The 17,817-nt window shown below is 35.9% G+C and overlaps 1 protein-coding gene across 6 annotated transcripts in view; it reads right to left on the bottom strand.

The window, feature by feature from the left end:
• Positions 1-17,817, bottom strand: part of VTI1A (vesicle transport through interaction with t-SNAREs 1A) — a 290,579-nt gene that overhangs the window by 225,172 nt on the left and 47,590 nt on the right. For 3 of the 6 annotated variants that reach the window (XM_074591127.1, XM_074591125.1, XM_074591129.1), the window contains exons 4-5: positions 8,140-8,217; positions 1,747-1,767 (exon numbers count right to left, since the gene is read on the bottom strand). In XM_074591127.1, coding sequence (XP_074447228.1) covers positions 1,747-1,767; positions 8,140-8,217 — 99 coding nt within the window. The remainder of the gene's footprint in view (positions 1-1,746; positions 1,768-8,139; positions 8,218-17,817) is intronic. The other 3 variants (XM_074591124.1, XM_074591128.1, XM_074591126.1) reach the window with 1 other exon arrangement.

Here is a 17,817-nt window from a genome sequence, read left to right as displayed (position 1 = left end):
AAAAGCAGAGAGAGGAAAAAGTAACTTATGAGGCCAGCAAGAAAAAGCAAAAAAGGAAATCAACAGAAGCAATGTCAAAATTTTTAGGTGGCTAAGAAGGAGGATTTATAAGCTCCAAAAGGTATGACTGAGTTCAATATAGCTCCCAAGTTGCAGCCCTTTGCAACAACATCCTGATTTTTTTTATTTGCCTTCATAGCTATTTCAAAAAGAAGAGCAGTTAAGTAGCAGCTTTGTTCTTTCTATCTGATTGAATTCTCAGAGTAAATTTACAAAATAGGAATCTGTATTTTTATAAAACCATAATCTATGTTTGCAAGCAAAAATGATCCTACTACATTCTTTTACAAAAGCAGAGGCGCAGACGTGCAGGTGTTGTAAAGGGATGAGCAAATGAACCTTGTTCTTCTGAACAATCTCAGAAATCAGGCTATACAAACCCACGCACCAACATTGTCATCTGTTTGAATCCTGGGACTACTGGGGAGGGGAGCTCAGCAGTGGTGGGAGGGCTTTCATGTGGTTACATGTTTATTTTGTTTAATTTTTTTTTGTTAACTGTTTTACCCTGTAGCTTTAACATATTAATATTAACTCCACAAGAAGAGGGAAAAAAATAAAGCATTCAGGGAACTAGTGAAAGAATCTTTATATCACAAATATCTTACTGTTTTTAAGAATTCTCTGTAATTGTCCTTAATCTGGTTACTTTACAATTCTTTGTCATCACCATTTCTAAAACTTACAAATCCTTTCCTGCAGAGCTCAGTATTCATTACTGACGTGTCTGGGCACACACGTTTCAAAAAGAAGATACCAGACAAATATGTGATGTTAAAATACTCGTGCTTCTAAACATATTTATTCAAATACTTCATTGCTTCAAACTCTCCATACGAAACCCTTCAGAAATGTGACCTATAAGCAATCTTGACTTTACCGAGACCTTCTTTTTGGCGGCTATTGGGAAATAATAAAAAAAAGCAGTTCAGATACCTGCTTTGCTACAGCAGTAAGTAACAGAGGAGATTAATTTCAGAAAATATTCTGAAACATTTGAGAAACTGGCCATTAAAACAGGCTTCTCTCTCTAAATATTTATGAGTCATTTTACAACTGGAAGAAAGGTGTTCTGGAATACTGATCTCTAGTGTTACACCTACAGATCTACAGCACTCACAAATAAATAATAAATATTGATATGTGTGCGTAGGTCTACCTGTACTGTATTTTCAGTGGGTATACAATATCCAATATAATACATAAGCTACTTGAATACCTCACACCAAACTCAAAACATTGTGAAATACTGTGTAATTTTTACAGTGTTTCAGCACAGGTTTTTACCAAAGCAGTGCTTTCACTTTCAATACCAGTGTATAAATGTATTTACCCTATCAAAGATTTTGTGATGCAAACACGATTATTACTGTACCTGATTTGATCATGGTATTCTAGCAGAGATCAAATAATACGGTGGGGTTTTTTCCTTCTTTTTCTAGTGCCTTTAAAAAAAATTTCCACTATCAAAGAACGTTAATTTCTAAGGTTTGATCTAGAGATTCCTATGTAAGTATACAATTACTAGGGAAAAAGAGGCACAACAGTGAATATTTTAAAGCAATGTAATCAATATTTTTGCTTTGTGTAGATTTCCCTGCAACAATGAACAAAAAGATCTACTTCAGATTTAGAAACTCAGCTTTAAAGGGAAAGCTAGACAACAAAAAGCAAGAAAGTACTCACCTCTTCACGTAATTTTATCAACTGCAACATGAACGCACAAAAAAGATAAAAAGGAAAGAAATGGCAGGAAAGAAAGATCAGTTGTGTGACAGGATACAGAATTAACATTGACAATTTATCTGTTTACATGTTTAGCATTTAAAAATCACAGACAAACACATTAAAAGAACCTAAACATAGACTACATGCAGAGTTTTTTGAACGAATAAAGATCACTTTCTCACACTGTCACATTAAACAAAGAGAATAGTGTGAAATTCTCTTTTAAACCACATCTAAGACACCATCATGAAATAAAGGGGAATGACTTCATAGAAGTCTATATTATAAAGAAAAAAACAAGTTTACTATTCCTCTCTTCGAAGATTGTACAGCTGAAGTGGTTTTGTATATACAAGTTTTCAGAATGTTTTCTGTATATTTCAGTTGTGACAACTGATTTCTTATTTTACTAGCAGATCTAACTTATTAATAGATGACTGCATCTTTGTAGTATGTAACCGGTATTGCAATTTTTATACACCTGAGGTCTAATGTGACTATATTATCTAATTTTACTATTGAACCTCATACAGAGGGTTTTTTCCAGTTAAATAAAAAAAAAGCATCAGCTTAGTTAAATGGCTCAGAATTATGATTTATTGCATAGCATATTTAAAAATAGACAAAGGAATAGGGAACAACATGAAACACATTTCCCTCAGAAAAGACCCATTCCAGGTTCTTAATCCCAGACCACTACACAGTGTTTGTATATATAACACATTGTGTGTGTGCGTATACTTATATAGTATATACATTAATATTTATCAATTTATGTTTGCAAATCAACACAATCTAACACTATTAATAATATTGCTCTGGCAGGTTTACTATAAAACTAAATAAAACCCCAGCCTGATTATCAAGCTATGTTGTAATAAGCTCTCCCCTTAGAGAGATAGATAAATTATTTGTACTGGAACAAAACATATAATTACTCACAACAAATGTCTGTATAAGGGTGGCTCTTTATGAAAAAATTACAGTTCTCTCACCGATTCCAGTTGAATTCGAAATTACAACAGCTACATCATTATCTCAGTTTATGCTGATACTTCACCTACAGTTTCATAACACTAATTTTCAACACTTGTGTAAGCTGAGAATGTTTACTACTAATAAAGTCTCGCCAGCATGAAGGAAACAAAAGAACCTCCATTATTCTCTATTGTTTCATATGGCTCGGCTAAAACTGAACGTATTCCTCACCCCGTTCCCAAAACAGACAACGAGACTCTAACGAGATGTAATTAGGAGGGCTACTACTACACAGACTTAAACCGAAACGGCTCTTCAGTATGCAGCCAAAGGAACTTTACTAGAATTTGCTATAAAGAAAACTGCATTGTCCGCCAAACCCGCGCTTAAATTCAAGTGCTTGGCCTATCATAAATTGGTCTCTTTCTCCAGATCTTCCCCCCCTTTTTTCCCCAAAAAGGCAAACATTAAGGCTCTTTAGAAAGAGACGATCTGGGAGTTGATCACATAGCTATCTTTTCTTTCTGAGGCCACCATTCTTCAGTTGACTATGATACTTAAAGGGCCAAAGTTTAAAACTACTCTCCCGCAATAGAGCCCGTTTGGGCATGCCACCCTGCTATAATCAATGAGAGATTTAAAATGCTGCACATTTGTTTTTTCAATAGGTCTCAAACAAAAATGTTCTATCTGGTTTGTGCTGCATGGCTGAATTTAAGCTCTGCATGGGATTTGCAGCTAAGCTAAGTAATGGGAGAGGGTTTTGGTTTTTTTTAACATTGGCTGAAAGATATTCATTCAAATTAACAAAAGATGTATTTTTCCCCCATTTAACAATGCTCTTGATGAAAACGTGTTACCTTTACTTTTCTATTTTGAAACATTATTTTTATTATGTTTACTGCTCAACTGTAAACAGCACTAAGCCGTGTGCAGCCACCATTTTAGGTTATGATAATCAGCATATTTTTGAAACAAAGATTTTTTTCTTTTTTTTTTTTTTTTTTTTTGCAATACAGAATTCGATACCAGAGGTAATCTGTTCCTTTGTAGGCTAAAAAAAAAAATATCTGGTTTACGCTGGTTTGAACCAGTGGAATCTCTTGTGGCTAAGCCTTCTGCTGTGACTAAAATCAAAACTGCGCCGCAGAGAGCGAGATGGGGTGTGTGCGTGCGCGCGTGTGTGTGTGTGTGTGTCTGAGGCACATCACGTGACACAGAAAACTACCGAATTTTTTTTAAAAAGCTGATAACGCTACCGCCGTCTCTGTCCGCATATAGATAACGAATAAATGCTGAACTCTATTAAACGCCCTTTACACATTATCGTGGGTCGAACACACAATTTTCTGAACTTATGATGACAGTCTATTTATTTTGCTATAAACCCTCGGCATGTAACGAACAGATTTGTGTCTGGTAATGATCTGCTCTGCCAGGGCTATATGAAATGATACCGACCTTCTTTAGATCTTGGGGAATTAAATTGACCAACTTCACCCCCTGGTCTGTAGCTGAAGTTTGACACACTTTATGCACAGCAAGCCCAAATCTAATATTATCAGAACTTTGTAGTCAGAAATTAAGTAGCCACAAAATATTCGTTCACCACAAATCACATATGCAGTGTATGTGTATACGGACACGCAGTTTAACCTAATGTAAATTTATTTAAACTTATTAATGAACATAGTTGCGAAAGAGAAGGGAATACTGTTGTATTTCAAGAAAGTTGGCAATACTGTACCTGACATTATTTTGGTCGAGAAGCATTTCTGATTTAACTCAACATATACTTTCTAAAAAACATAAGAATCGCTACATGAAAAAGTTCTATGACTATTAAAGTGAAGCCACAACTTTAAGTAGTGTATCATTGCACTGAAAAACTCCAGACTTTCAAGGCATTTGATAAACTGTGGTGGTCAGAATGACAAATAAAACTTGAAAGCCACAGAGCCTGTTTAAGACCACTCCTGGAAAAGAAATAACAACCCAATGCACACAGTAGGGCCTGGGGTTTGGGGCTGTGAGGTGCCTTTTTTTAATGTGAGAAGGGATGTCTCCTGATTCTCAGCCTCAATGTGCCTCCGCTGACTACATTCACACGATTCAAATGAAGAAGAAATTAACGTATACTCAGCAATGACTTTATTAAACCCTAAGCGCATTGAGAGCGCTATATTGCTACTTATCTCATTAAACAAAGATGCATTTATTTCAAAAGAAACTCTCAATAGCAGAATTGTATAATTCTTACAACTTATTAAAAAAAGGTTCTATATGCTTTATCTGGTAAAATTAGTTAAATCTTGGTATAATTGTTATAAGGCCACTGCATCCTAAGTTGTCATCTACACATGATGACTGCTACTTATGGAAGGCATTTTGGAAAAACGAAGAAGACGACAAGAGATAAATCATCATTTGCTAATTCTTCAATCTGCTCTTTGAACTTCAGTCTTTCTTCTTGGGACAACAACTGGAAACTCATACCTATGACCCTATTCATTACAGCCTTTAACTTGGCTGTGGTTTGCTGTAATTGTACCTTTGAAACTCAAACTAAAAAAAACAGAAGTTGAATAAAGAAAAGCTCCAAATGGTTTATTTTTCTAATAGTGCCCCAAATGTTCTAGATATTTAATATGGTCATACTAGCCAGTATACATTAACTTCCTTTTGTCTTCTCTCTCCACCAGAAACATTATGCAAAAGTTTAGCATGATGACAAAGACCATACCTAAAACGTGCAGCTCATATCTCTTATTTCCTTTGGATAATACCCCAGTCTAACCAGATTTTCAGCATTTCTATTGATATATTTCACCAATATTTGTGTATTGGTACAGGAGCGATTCTGAGCTGGCAACTTTTTTCAACGGCAACTCTGTCAGAAGAGGAATCTTTCATCTGCCCTTTCGCAGTTTGGTAACTTAATGGGGGAAAACAAACCCACTGTTTTTTTGGTTGAACTAATTTAACTTAATCCAAACTGATTGAGAAGTAAAAGTAAAAGCGTGAGGGTCAGTCCATATACCCGTATTTATTTCCATCAGACGTAATGAAAGCAAGAATTTGAAACATCTTCAAATATTTTATGTGGCTGTAAGTTATACCTGAGCATCCTGTCATCATCTAGTCCAAGTTTTCTATTGATATAGTAATGTATAGTAGTGAAAGTGTACTAGACCTGGAGTTACTGAGTTAAATACGTCGATATAACATGTTCGCTATGTAGTAAGTACCCAAACCTTACACTTGATGTGGACAGCTGTACATTCTGATAAGCTCAACATCAGATGGAAGTTTTTGCACTAACTGCTTGTACCCATAACTACGTGCATATAAGATAAGTCCAAATATAAATAATGATATTTCATAAGAATAAGATATTGAGAAATTGATTAATGCAACAACACAATAAATAATATTTTTTAAAAATACTGGCACTCACATATTTAAAAGAAATTAGATGACTCCTTTATGGTGATATTTCATAACATTTTTCAAGGAAGAAAAGAAAGGAATTCAGAACTTTCAAAAGTATAGGGGTAACAATTTCAAGTTGGGTTATAGAAAAGGATCTTGATTACCACATAAAACTCTTTACCAGACAAAATTTTCTTCCATCTAAGAAGTGGTAATTTGGAAGAAAAAAATCATGTTGACAAAAGGCTGAAGGTATCATTTGGTTCCTTGAGATGAGATCATGTTTCTTCCACCAAGTTTAGAAAAAAGATCACAACTCATAAAAAGTGCACATGTGAACTAGTTATTTAACCATTCCTTAAAAAGTGAAAATAAAATATTTTATCTCATCCCTACACATAAGATATTCTGTTATAAGTAAAGCTTCTTATCACAATTGCCCTTTTATGTCTGAATTCACACAATTTTTTCTTGAAATGTAAAAATAGCAGCACCTTAAAAGAAGTAAAATGAGAATCTTAACACTTTCACAGGACTGAGTGTACAATCATGACATGCAGACTGTGAAACTCTTTTCCGTAAAATCATCCTTTCCATAAATTCGTTATTTAGGGGTAAAAATCCCTCCTTATTCTATTCAAATTTTGGAATCCCCCCTCGCTATAATATATAAATATGAAGATTAATATAATTTAAATTTACCTCTTCACATAGATATTTGAGCTGCTATACAGTCTACTACAGTCTTATGTCTAATGAAATTATACACAGGATACAGTATATCAGTAATGTATGTAAAAGTCTATTATAGAGTTTAAAACTTACACAGCACATTTAAATTACTGTATAAGGTTAAGGCTTAAGGGGTCTGTGTTTGAAAATTCATTGTACTGGGATAAGTCTCCAAGTCTTTCTTTTTTTCTATCCTTAGTGAAACTGAGCTTATATTGAGGGTAGAAGATACTAAAAATTTCAGAACATGGTTCTGATCTCTTTTCTTACTTAATATTGCATTTATCAAGTAAACATTTAAACAATTTTCACTTTCACTACCAAAATAATCTAAATTCTTTCTGGTCAAAAGAGAAAATCTGATATTTAAGAAAACTTTCAACTAACTTCTAACTCAAAATGCACAACTTTGATTACAGCTGACATGATTTTCAAAAAGAAAAGAAACATTCTGCTTTCAAACAGAGCTTGTCAAACAAGTTTCAGCACCAAAAGAAATATTAACAGGTGGGTCAAAGTCCCCTGACTATAGTGTTTCCTTTATAATTTTCAGTAGTCTAGCAGGATCCTCACCGTAGTTATGGAACAACAATACGGGTGCAAGATTTTAAAAAAGCCTCAGGATTATCAAGCTTTCCTTCATTAAAAGAGATGGATAGCACTCTGCATTCTAGTATGCCATGCATCATGAAAGCATGCTTTTATTAGTACAACTTGTGTTTTTGCTACAAGGAGAGGAAAAATCTGTTTAGGGAAGGAATCACACAAGGAAACTGAGTGGGGTACTGCCTAATTCTGAGAGCGCACTTTCATTTGTTTTGCCTGCCAGTGTTGATTTAATTATACTGCATTATTATCAAAGCTGCATTATGTACTTTTTTTATTCCTTTTACATGTGTTTGAGGTGAAGACCTTGGCTTTGTCGGCAAACAGCGCGTTTCAAGTTATTTCTTAAGTACTAAATAATAAAGAAAAGAGAAGAAAAGATTTTTTTTAAGATAGCAGACAGTGATCACAAGTTAAAGGGTTAAATGTAAGATCTCCAAGAAACATTTTGAAGTTGATTAAGACCCCAGCTTTGCATTAAACAGTATCACTTCCACATGAGTTGTTGCTAATGCTGTTAAGGAGCAGCTTGAGAAGCCCAGTGTGCCGGTGACCTCCTTCACCCTCCAGCCACCCACTAGGGCTTCTTGATTAGCATCCTACCTGGTTCTCTGAGGAATTCCCGTCATCCCCTAGGAGCTCATTCCGCACCTCATCACTGTAGGCAATCCGTGACCTTTTCTGTAAAACAAAAAGAAAAAAGGGTTAGGAAGTAAAGCTCCGAAGCCATTGGTATCAAGGCTGATCATCTTAAACCTCGAGAGCCCCCTAATGGATACCTATTTGATACAAAAAAAATTAAATCTGCAAGTAAAAGTTATTAAAAAGTTCTTCAGCTGCTGTATTTTGACAGATCTGCATGGCAAAACCTTAGCATTTCTAAGACAGTCACATCCTCAACTTTTCAGCAATGAAAGTAGCTTCAGTGAAGCTCAAGGTACATAATGTGTGATTCCAGTTCTGATAATCAGGTAACCTTGACAAGCTATATACACTAATATCAGAAGCATTGAAGAAATGCATGTGTAGGAACCAAATGTATTTTTCTGAAGAACACTTGCTAGCTGGACGCAGAACTCAGTGTAACGCTGCAGTGATGCCATTAAATAGGAAAGAAAGACTGAGCTTTTCCCATGTAAAAAACCCAAAAAGCTGAACACCACACATTTGACAAAACTGGTTGAACTTAAAGATGAAAAAATTAACAAGTGTTTCCTATGCTGCTAAGGCTATGAAGGCCTACAGGGAAAGAACCTAAAATCAAAGGGCAAAAGAAAGGAAAGAAAACTACAGTACAAGGAAACATTAGTTTACAGCAGCTCAAGGAAATACCACAAAACCGAGACAGTAATTCATTAGATCGTTATGACAGTCGTTATGTACAGCTTATAAGCACCAGATTTGCTAATGAACTGACCATCATATTGATTCTAAACTAGATCAAGTGCCAAGCAATGGAAAACAAATGTCTGAAGATTACCAAGGTAGCACAACTTTCAATGGAACAACAGGGAAGTCCGTAAAGAGGACATCAACCCAGCTTTCAACTTCTCTGTTGGCCAAATAACAGGCCCTTAGTCAGTTAATATTCCTACACTCACCATTAAAACAGAGAAAGAATTTTTAAAACATTGTCTAAAATCTTTTTATATTTGAGTGTGGTTACGATCAATTTGACACTTCTTCAGAGGAAGAAACCCAAGAGTAGCAAGAACTAAGCTGTAGGGCCTTCCTTTATCGACAGGAGCTTCCCTCACGCTCTGCCGTGGCAGCCATTACCAGTAGCAAATCAGCAAAAAGAAATCCATCCTCAAACTTTCCCTAATTGGACAATCATGCCAAAAAACTGTGCTTGGGACTGGGGCACAGGAAACAACCCACTAGACATTATACTGAGCACTGGGAAATTCATTACCTTTGTGACAAAGAACTTTGTAAGTGGGTCACCCCTTACGCTAAGAACCTAGCAGTGGAGTAAGCCTTGTATTGGTCATCTCAGAGCAACACATTTTTGCTTTTTGTCCTGTGTAGTTTGCCCTTTTTTACCATCATCATCGTTACAATACCCACCAGCTTGTGATTCAGTTGCTAGTGTTCAGATCAAGATTATATACTAAAGCTACAGATGTACGTAGCAAGGACAAAGCATACCATGGACCCACTACAAGAGCTGAATTGTGCCAAATCTTTTGGAGATCTCAGCTGTCACAGTTTCATACTAACCAAGCTAAAGTAGTCTACAGCATTAAAGGAAATGAGAACCTTTAAACAGGCTGTGGTATCAGAGCTGCCTGTTTAAATTATTCATTTCATCACTATGGGGGACTAAAACACTCCACAGTATGCAAGAATATCATATGGAGATAGGTTTTGTTTTGTTCTTTTTTCACCAAAAAGCCAACAAATTGGCATAGATTGCTCAATTATATTATTTTCCTATTTTTATTTGATACACATCAAACAAGGAAGGAAATTACAAATATATACCAATAAATATCTGATCTTCTTTTCTGATTAAGATTCAATCTTCCCATTTGAGGTCTAGCAGTTCAACTGTACAGTCTCTCCCAATTTCACAAAATGACTCAGCCCCATTGATTCCGTTAGTGTTGAATGTATTTATCGTTATTAGACTGAGATGAGGAGCATGATGCTTCATAAGCTTGTTCTCCAGTGAACAAGTTGCCTAATTATATGGAGAGACTGAGAAGGTCCTTGGTTACACATCATTTATTTGAAAGATTTAACTGGCTGATATTCTCATTCATAAGAGCCTGCGCGGAAGAAAGGAAAAAGGAATTCCTCACAGGAAAGAAATAAATGTTAATAGCAATACAATTTTTAAAGGCCCTTTATAATCCCTTATATCATCACCACGGAACTTAATAAATATATTTGTATCATTGTTCTTTTACTGCAATAATCTGTCATGATCTGAAAATCCGCAATTATATTAAAAGAAATAACCTTTTGACTACAATTAGGTATAACTCTTTGCCATAATCAATAAATAATTTGATACTACTTTTGATCACAGTTTCACTACCAAATGAATCAATAATATAAAAGGAAAGGCCTTTGAACTAAAGTGTTCGTTTGTTCTTTCAGGATTTGTCCAAAATATCAATATCTTGAATTACTATTCTTATTTCTATTAAAGTAATATTGTCTGAAACTTTAAAACGTAGCTATCAAAATTAGTTTGGTTTGTCTGAACTCACTAATTAAATAATTTTTAGATTTTTTTTTTTTTTAGTTCATAACTATCAGCTGTCTATAAATATGTACTTTAGCCAAATGCAAGAATGATAGTTTGAGCTGGAAATGTCACATACTCTGCTACAGTTTGAAGGAACCCAATTCATAATGCATTTTATAAATAGTTAATGACTTCTATACATAAGCTAACCAGGCAAATCAAGAAATTGTCAACATTTTTAGTCTTAGTTGTCAGTTACCACTGTCTACTGGTACTTTATATGTATGTTTCCAGAAAAGACAGAAGCTTTACAGAGTTTGTAATTCAAGGCATTTCTGGGCAGCTCAATATAGGTTTAAGAGGTTCTGTGTGCAGTTTTTTGTCTGTAAAGGTCTTGTCATATATACAAGTTTTCCTTGTATTTTGTATTTTCTTGTATATACATAGACAAAAAGTCTAAGCACACAAGTATTTTTAACTCAGTGTACATGTTTGCATTGCTGCGCAGCATGCACACGAACACATGACGACACAAAAGGGTTAAGCTACTTTCTACAAGAACTTCAAGACAGAGAAAGTTTCAGGGGCTGTTTTAAATGTACTAACAGTACCCAGACCTTCTGACAAAGAAGAATTTCTGATTCCAGGCAGATCTCTCTTGGTTTATGAACAGGATTTTTGCATACTGATTGGGTGATTTTCTTAAAGCCCTGTTCAAACAGATACACTTGCTCAGTTCTGTCTGGCAATTTGGCTTTAAACAATCTGTCTACTTGACCCAAGCCTTAACATTTCCCAATAGAACTGAATGTGTTCATGGGCAAGCACAGCTAAATTAGAATTGAAATGAATTAACTCAGCTTAAACTAATTAAGATCTGTGATCTGCAGTACCACCCCCCTGTATGATTCCACATGTGAAGTAGGGTACATGTATCCAGACTGTAAGAATTCTGCTATACTACTAATCTGAGCATAACAATGAAGTTCGTCTATTACTAAAGCATATGAGAAGTTAATTTCCATGGCCTACACATGGCAAAGCAATTGCTTAAATTGCCTCACCTGGGAATTTAATACAATGTTATCATCAGACCAGCCACACTGTAAATAGATTTATAATGCTTTCCATGTGCTAGGCTAGGTTGCATATGAATTAAGTAATGATCTGGTATTACAATACAATCAGCTAGTTCCCACACCTGGCAGACAGGATATTTTGCTAAATTACTACCTATACAGATACATCACAACATAAAAACAGAAAAGGCAATGGGAAGAGAAACAATCTACATGGCGTATGACTGATTTTTACATGGCAACCAAATAAGATGTAGATAGAAAGAGGTATCCAAAATAATCTGTTTCCAACATCTGCACAACAGAACGCATACTTATTCATTTCTATTCAATTTTGGCCTAATTTTCCGCATTCTATACTTTAATTACTCATCCACATTCTGAAATGTTCCCATTAGTGAAGGCCAGAACTAGCCAATGCCCCCTCACTCCAACGCACTTTCAGCAATCAGCCAAATAATTGATATAAAGTATCGCACATTTTCATACCTGAACTAAAGAATAGCTTTCCTCTTCCTAAATGCTAAGCAGCCCCCTGAACGGCCAAGCAAACCTTGGTGCATTTCAGACAAAAGGCCCAGCAAATTTTTTTGTCCTAACCTCGCCATTTTTCAGGCTCATTGTTTTAAGAACAGATTAAACAGATTTTTTTCAGTGAAATACGCGTAAACAAACAAAAAGCTTTATTTATCCACAAACATCTGTTTTCATAGAAAATTCATTAGCATTTCCTAGTATATATAAATGGTTTAAAAAAAGTCTTCAGGCATCTGTTTCAGAGTTTGGCCCTGCTCTAGATGTAAATAAATACTTGAGATTAGCATAACCAGAAATAATTTGTAGGAATAAATTAAGTTTTTATTTTGTGTTCTTTGAGTGTAGTCAGTGTTGCCATTGCTCTTGCTAAAAGCAAGGTGAAAAAAGTAGCTTGATCCTTAAATGGACTGCTAAATACTGCAGAATGTACGCTTTCGCCTCTGCTTTTCAGAATAGATACTTAAGTATTTTTTGCTAAGCAGAAATTGAAAAGATACAGTTTAACAAATTTAGAAGAAAAATAAGTGATCCTACTTAACAATCTTAAAGCCTATATTTAGAACAGAAACATAAAATCACTTCTTCAGGAAATAAAATAATTGAAATTGCTTAAGAAATTGTGTTCAAACTTCAGTTTTCAAAACTTCCACGTTCCTCTGTCAGGGTGATCCAGGAACAATAGAGCAGACACTTCAGACTGCAATTCGAAAGGGCTTTTCCTGTTCCCAAGTAGCTTAGGTTTTATCGATTGTGTGCAAGAAGCAGGAAAACGATTACATAGTGCTAATATACAACCTGGTGCAATGCTGGACTTTCAAGCATTTCCTTATGAAAATAAAAAAAACACAAAGCTGATACATTGCTGTCCAAAGGGAAATAAAAACTATTCTACAAATCCTATGAAACTTCTGATTGAAAGAACCAATTCAACAGTACGCGCTGGCTGGTGGAAGTCAATGTGTAATCCACTCCCGGTCTTGCCTGCCCTCCCTACACGCACACAAAAAAGATGCAGGCAACTCGGAAAGACAAATGCACACCTTAAAACCTGTGTTCTGCCACCCCGCCAAATGTCATTGGCTTCCTACAACCCAGAGAGAAATCAAACTTCAAGTGCTAATTAATGCTGAGATACTATCACCCATTTAAGTAGAAGTCACAGGTCTATAAATCTTCTTTTCAGTAATCATCATCAAACACTCTTTTAGTTTCATTATGGGGTGAGGGCAGGGAGGAAGGTCATGTAAACCCCCACGAGGATGCAACACATTGTATTATGTTGGTTGTGGAAAATGCAGCTTCTGCCCACAAAACAACTTCCATCTCAAAGTCATGGCCAGTGGACCACGTATGTCACCAACACGGCCGATGCTTAAGCAACCTGTCAGACTGCACATGCTGTAGGTAGGGAAGAAAACAGTTGCCCTGTGAGAGAATTACAACTCATCATTCCTGTGAATTTAAGGAGTAACAGGGGATGATTTCTATTGTGAAAGACACTTGTATTTAGAAAACCATCTTATATTTACTGAGCTCTGCCTTTTAAACTTCAAAACCTAGAAAAGGAAAGATTTTTCAAAATTCAAAGGTCTGCAACTAACTGACATCTCCCCCATTCTATTTTTTAGAGGATGCTATTGGTCCAATTTACCAAGACCACATCTACGAAGAGTAACAAAATGAAATACAAGAATCATAAATCCAAACATAGAAAACTTCAGATAAGCACTGCTTAGGCTCGGGTAACACTCTCCAAACGTAACAACGAATAACTCCCTTTTATATAACTTATTTTTTTTTAATTATAACTACTCATCTTTTTCCTTGTTTGAATTACCACACCCTATTACCAAATCTTTGTCCCTATGTATACACTACTTTGTTCTTTAATCAGAATTCAGTTTCTCCAAGTTGCTTTCAACTTTGGGCTGTTCTGCACAACAGCCTGTCTGCCTCTTTACTCTTGTGCCATAATCTCAAAAAAAATACGCCAGGCATCAGCTGATGCATGAAGGATGACTGAGTATTCCTGCAAATTTAACTGTACCCTCTCTGCAGGCCAACATAGTGACATCTGCCTTTTGCACTGCTGACTCGCAGCTATTCTGCTGTCTACTGTTACCTACGTCTGCTAGTCTGCTCCTGTAATATGCTTTTCTGTACTCTAATGCCAGTATTTCATACAACTCTTCTACTGATTCCTTCAAATGACCATTATTATACTATCATATTTCATTATAAAACCAATCTTTACACAGCTACTTAGCTGGCTAAGTTAACCAACTTGCTTATTCAGTCAATGGAAATTCCTCCTCTAAATTGTTCATTCCTTCTCAGATTCACCTCCCAGAAAAGCCTAGTGCTTCCTTGTAACCACCCTTAGTGCGCTCAAAGATCATACTGATAATCTAGCTTGCTAAATTAAAAGTTGGCTGCTGTTAGTGCCCTTTGCCTTGATACATATAGCAAACATCGGAATCTATTTGCCTAATTTGTTGACAAAGGTTTTGCAACTTGCAGACCCTTATTCACCACAGTCATTTCAATCAGTAATGCTGGAAGAAATGGCAAGAGCAAGGTTGGAGAAGGGTGAAAAACCTTTCTCCCCACAACTCAGATGACAGATTGAAAATAAAGATACCTCAGCTGTAAGAGCACACCTGACGCAGGTTCAAAGTAATCCATAACTTGACTATTTATTTGGGTGTAGGGCGTCCTAAGTGAGATAAATTCTGGTTTTTGTAGCATAAGTCCACACTTGGATTTGGAGACAAGAGAGAAGGGTCTAGACTGGGTCATCAACAAGAAATTTGGACACAAAGAATGGGAACAGCCAAAACTGAGCCCATATTGTTGACAGATAAATTGGTCCTCAACTCATGTTCAGGCTGATACCCAGAAATCTTTAAGGATGTCATTATGACCACTTAAGAGACTCTCACTCCTCAAACAGATTTTAAAAACTTGTGTCAGGCATTGGAAGACAGTCACTGATGTCATACAGGTTGCTATTCTTCTCCAGAAGTCTCTGCTACGTATGAATAACTTCAATTTGAACATCAGCAAAGCTAGCCTGCAAAAATAAGCCTATTTTGAGTCTGTTTTAACTGTAGCATATCTTTGCACCTATAACTGGCATATGTAAGGACAAGGAGCAACTACACATCAGGATCATGTACTTGTGGTCTTGTGTGACTGTCTTGTGGTCCAAAGACTTCATGCTTTGTGGTAGGTCTCTAATTAACATAAATGTTTGCTAAATCTTGGAATTGGAAGATAAACTCTGGTGTCTTGGACCAACAGATGAACTGAGAATATGAAAATAGCAAGCCATTTTCCTCCAAGGGGAGAAGTTTATACTGTAAGAGCCAACCCTTAAAAAGAGTGCTCCCAAAGACAGTGAAGCAGGGAGAAAAAAGCCTTAGGGAGGCAGAAAACTAATTAGCTCACGCCATGATAAAGCATGATAAACATCTCAGATAAACCAAAACATGAAATGTTTATTAAAATATCTTTGTTTCAGCCAGTATTTCCACCTGGAGCCTAGGTTCCCGCTGCTAACAGTAACAAGACATCTGCTGGTACTTTCCACCAGCTCCTTCCTTTTCCAGAAAGAAGCGTCTAAGTGTTACTTCCTTCCTCCATTTGTTACTTAATTGTCTTTATCAGCCTGTACCTGCACTCTCTGGCCAGACACTATGGAGATTGGCAACTGTAATGAAAATCTGTAATTAGGCTGAAGCAGTTGCCACTCTTGAATACTACCATCATCTTTTCCAGCTCTCCCACTCCCTGGATTTCTAAAGGCAGGTAAAGCCTAGGAAAGCTGGTATTTTTTAGCCTTTTAGGCCTTCCAGTTAAAAGTACAATTTTGCTACAGAGCTCAGTTCTATTAATAAATTATACATTTTGTCCACTGTGAACTCCAAGAGTGAAAAACAAAAGGAAACCATACAGACAGATCTCACCGCGGACACTTAGAACGAGGGCAAGGCAGACGAATGAGATGTTTCCAAGGCAGCTGAATTGTCCCACCTACATTTGTGCCACTCTGATAGGATCTATTTTAAACCAAAGAAACTTAAGCAGGCCTTTCCAAAAATACTTTTTAGTGCATAAAAAGCTATTTTTAGGCACTGTCCTTTTTTCACCAAGCATACACACTCTGACTCAGAGGCAGCCTTCCACCTGTATACTAATACACGGTTTTTAATTCCTGAAACTAATACACAGAAAATTTCAGTTGAGCCCTAAAACTATTAATCACAATAAATGTGAAAAACTCTGTTCAGTAAGAGTAGCAGAGAATAATTTCTGACTTCATCATTAAATGCAAGATAAAATAATGCTTGATACAAAGAATAATTAAATAGAAAAACAGTGTAATTAAGGTGGTTTGCATACAAATTACCCACATAGTGCTCACTGTGTGTATTTCAATGCAAGTATTTTGGACCATAAACACATTAGCTCAAACCATTGATTAATAAAAGGAAAATGATAAATACTTTATGTATAACACGGCCCAGTCAAAACTGATATTTGGATCTTATTGCCCATGCTTCCTGAATTTATTATTTTTGTCCTGACATGATTTAGCTGGGATTCCTTTCCTTTTATATGTACTTATGCACAGGCATATTGCTGTATTTGAAAAAGAGAAAAATTGTCTGAGTTTGGTAATTTTAGTAGTTAAGTGGTCACAACTGGGCTTTGAAGTTTGTAGCAGATTGAAGGAGGAGTAAATCTGTACCTTCACTGCTCCCCACCAGGCACTACTGGGACAGAACCAGTTGTTTCATGCTGTGTTAAATCAATAGCTAATATGATAAAATACCAGCCCGATGTTCAGACATGGCATTTTCTAATTTTATCACAAGTTGATGATTAGCAGTTCTTGCTTTACACTACCTGAGATAAAAGTCAAGCACTAATCTGCTACCTATAATTTACCTAACTACGGTCCTCCTCCTTTTTACATTGTCTCTGCATTTGAGTTCCTTAGCCTCCCCCATTCAGTGAAAATACTTATAAACAATATTCATTTCACAAAGGGCGTAAAATGAATGAAATATTATTAATATAATGCACAAATCTGTATAAAAAATAGCCACCCCAACCCCTCCCCTACTTGGTTTGTTGTTTCAGAACTTAAGTCTTAAGCCTTGTAACACAGTGTAACAGAAAAACAGTATATGTATACAAAATATTGGTATTTCAAAATATTTGACATTTAAAGTGTCTTTCTGATAGACAGGCTTCAGCTAAGTTGTTATTTTTCTCCTTACCTGTAGCACAGTCAGAAATTCTGCCTCTAAGTGGACAAGCATACAACAAAAAGAATAATGAGAAACACTGATACTGGCAGTAGCTCATTTCACAGTAAATATTGATGTCCAAACTCAAAAAATTCACTGAGCATTTCTGGTTTGTCCCTGTTCCTACGTTGTCACCAACAATGCTTAC

This window comes from Larus michahellis, chromosome 6, assembly GCF_964199755.1.
Source record: "Larus michahellis chromosome 6, bLarMic1.1, whole genome shotgun sequence".
Taxonomy (NCBI): domain Eukaryota; kingdom Metazoa; phylum Chordata; class Aves; order Charadriiformes; family Laridae; genus Larus; species Larus michahellis.
The sequence above is the reverse complement of the archived record's forward strand: the minus strand, read 5'-3'. Positions and strand labels throughout refer to the sequence as shown.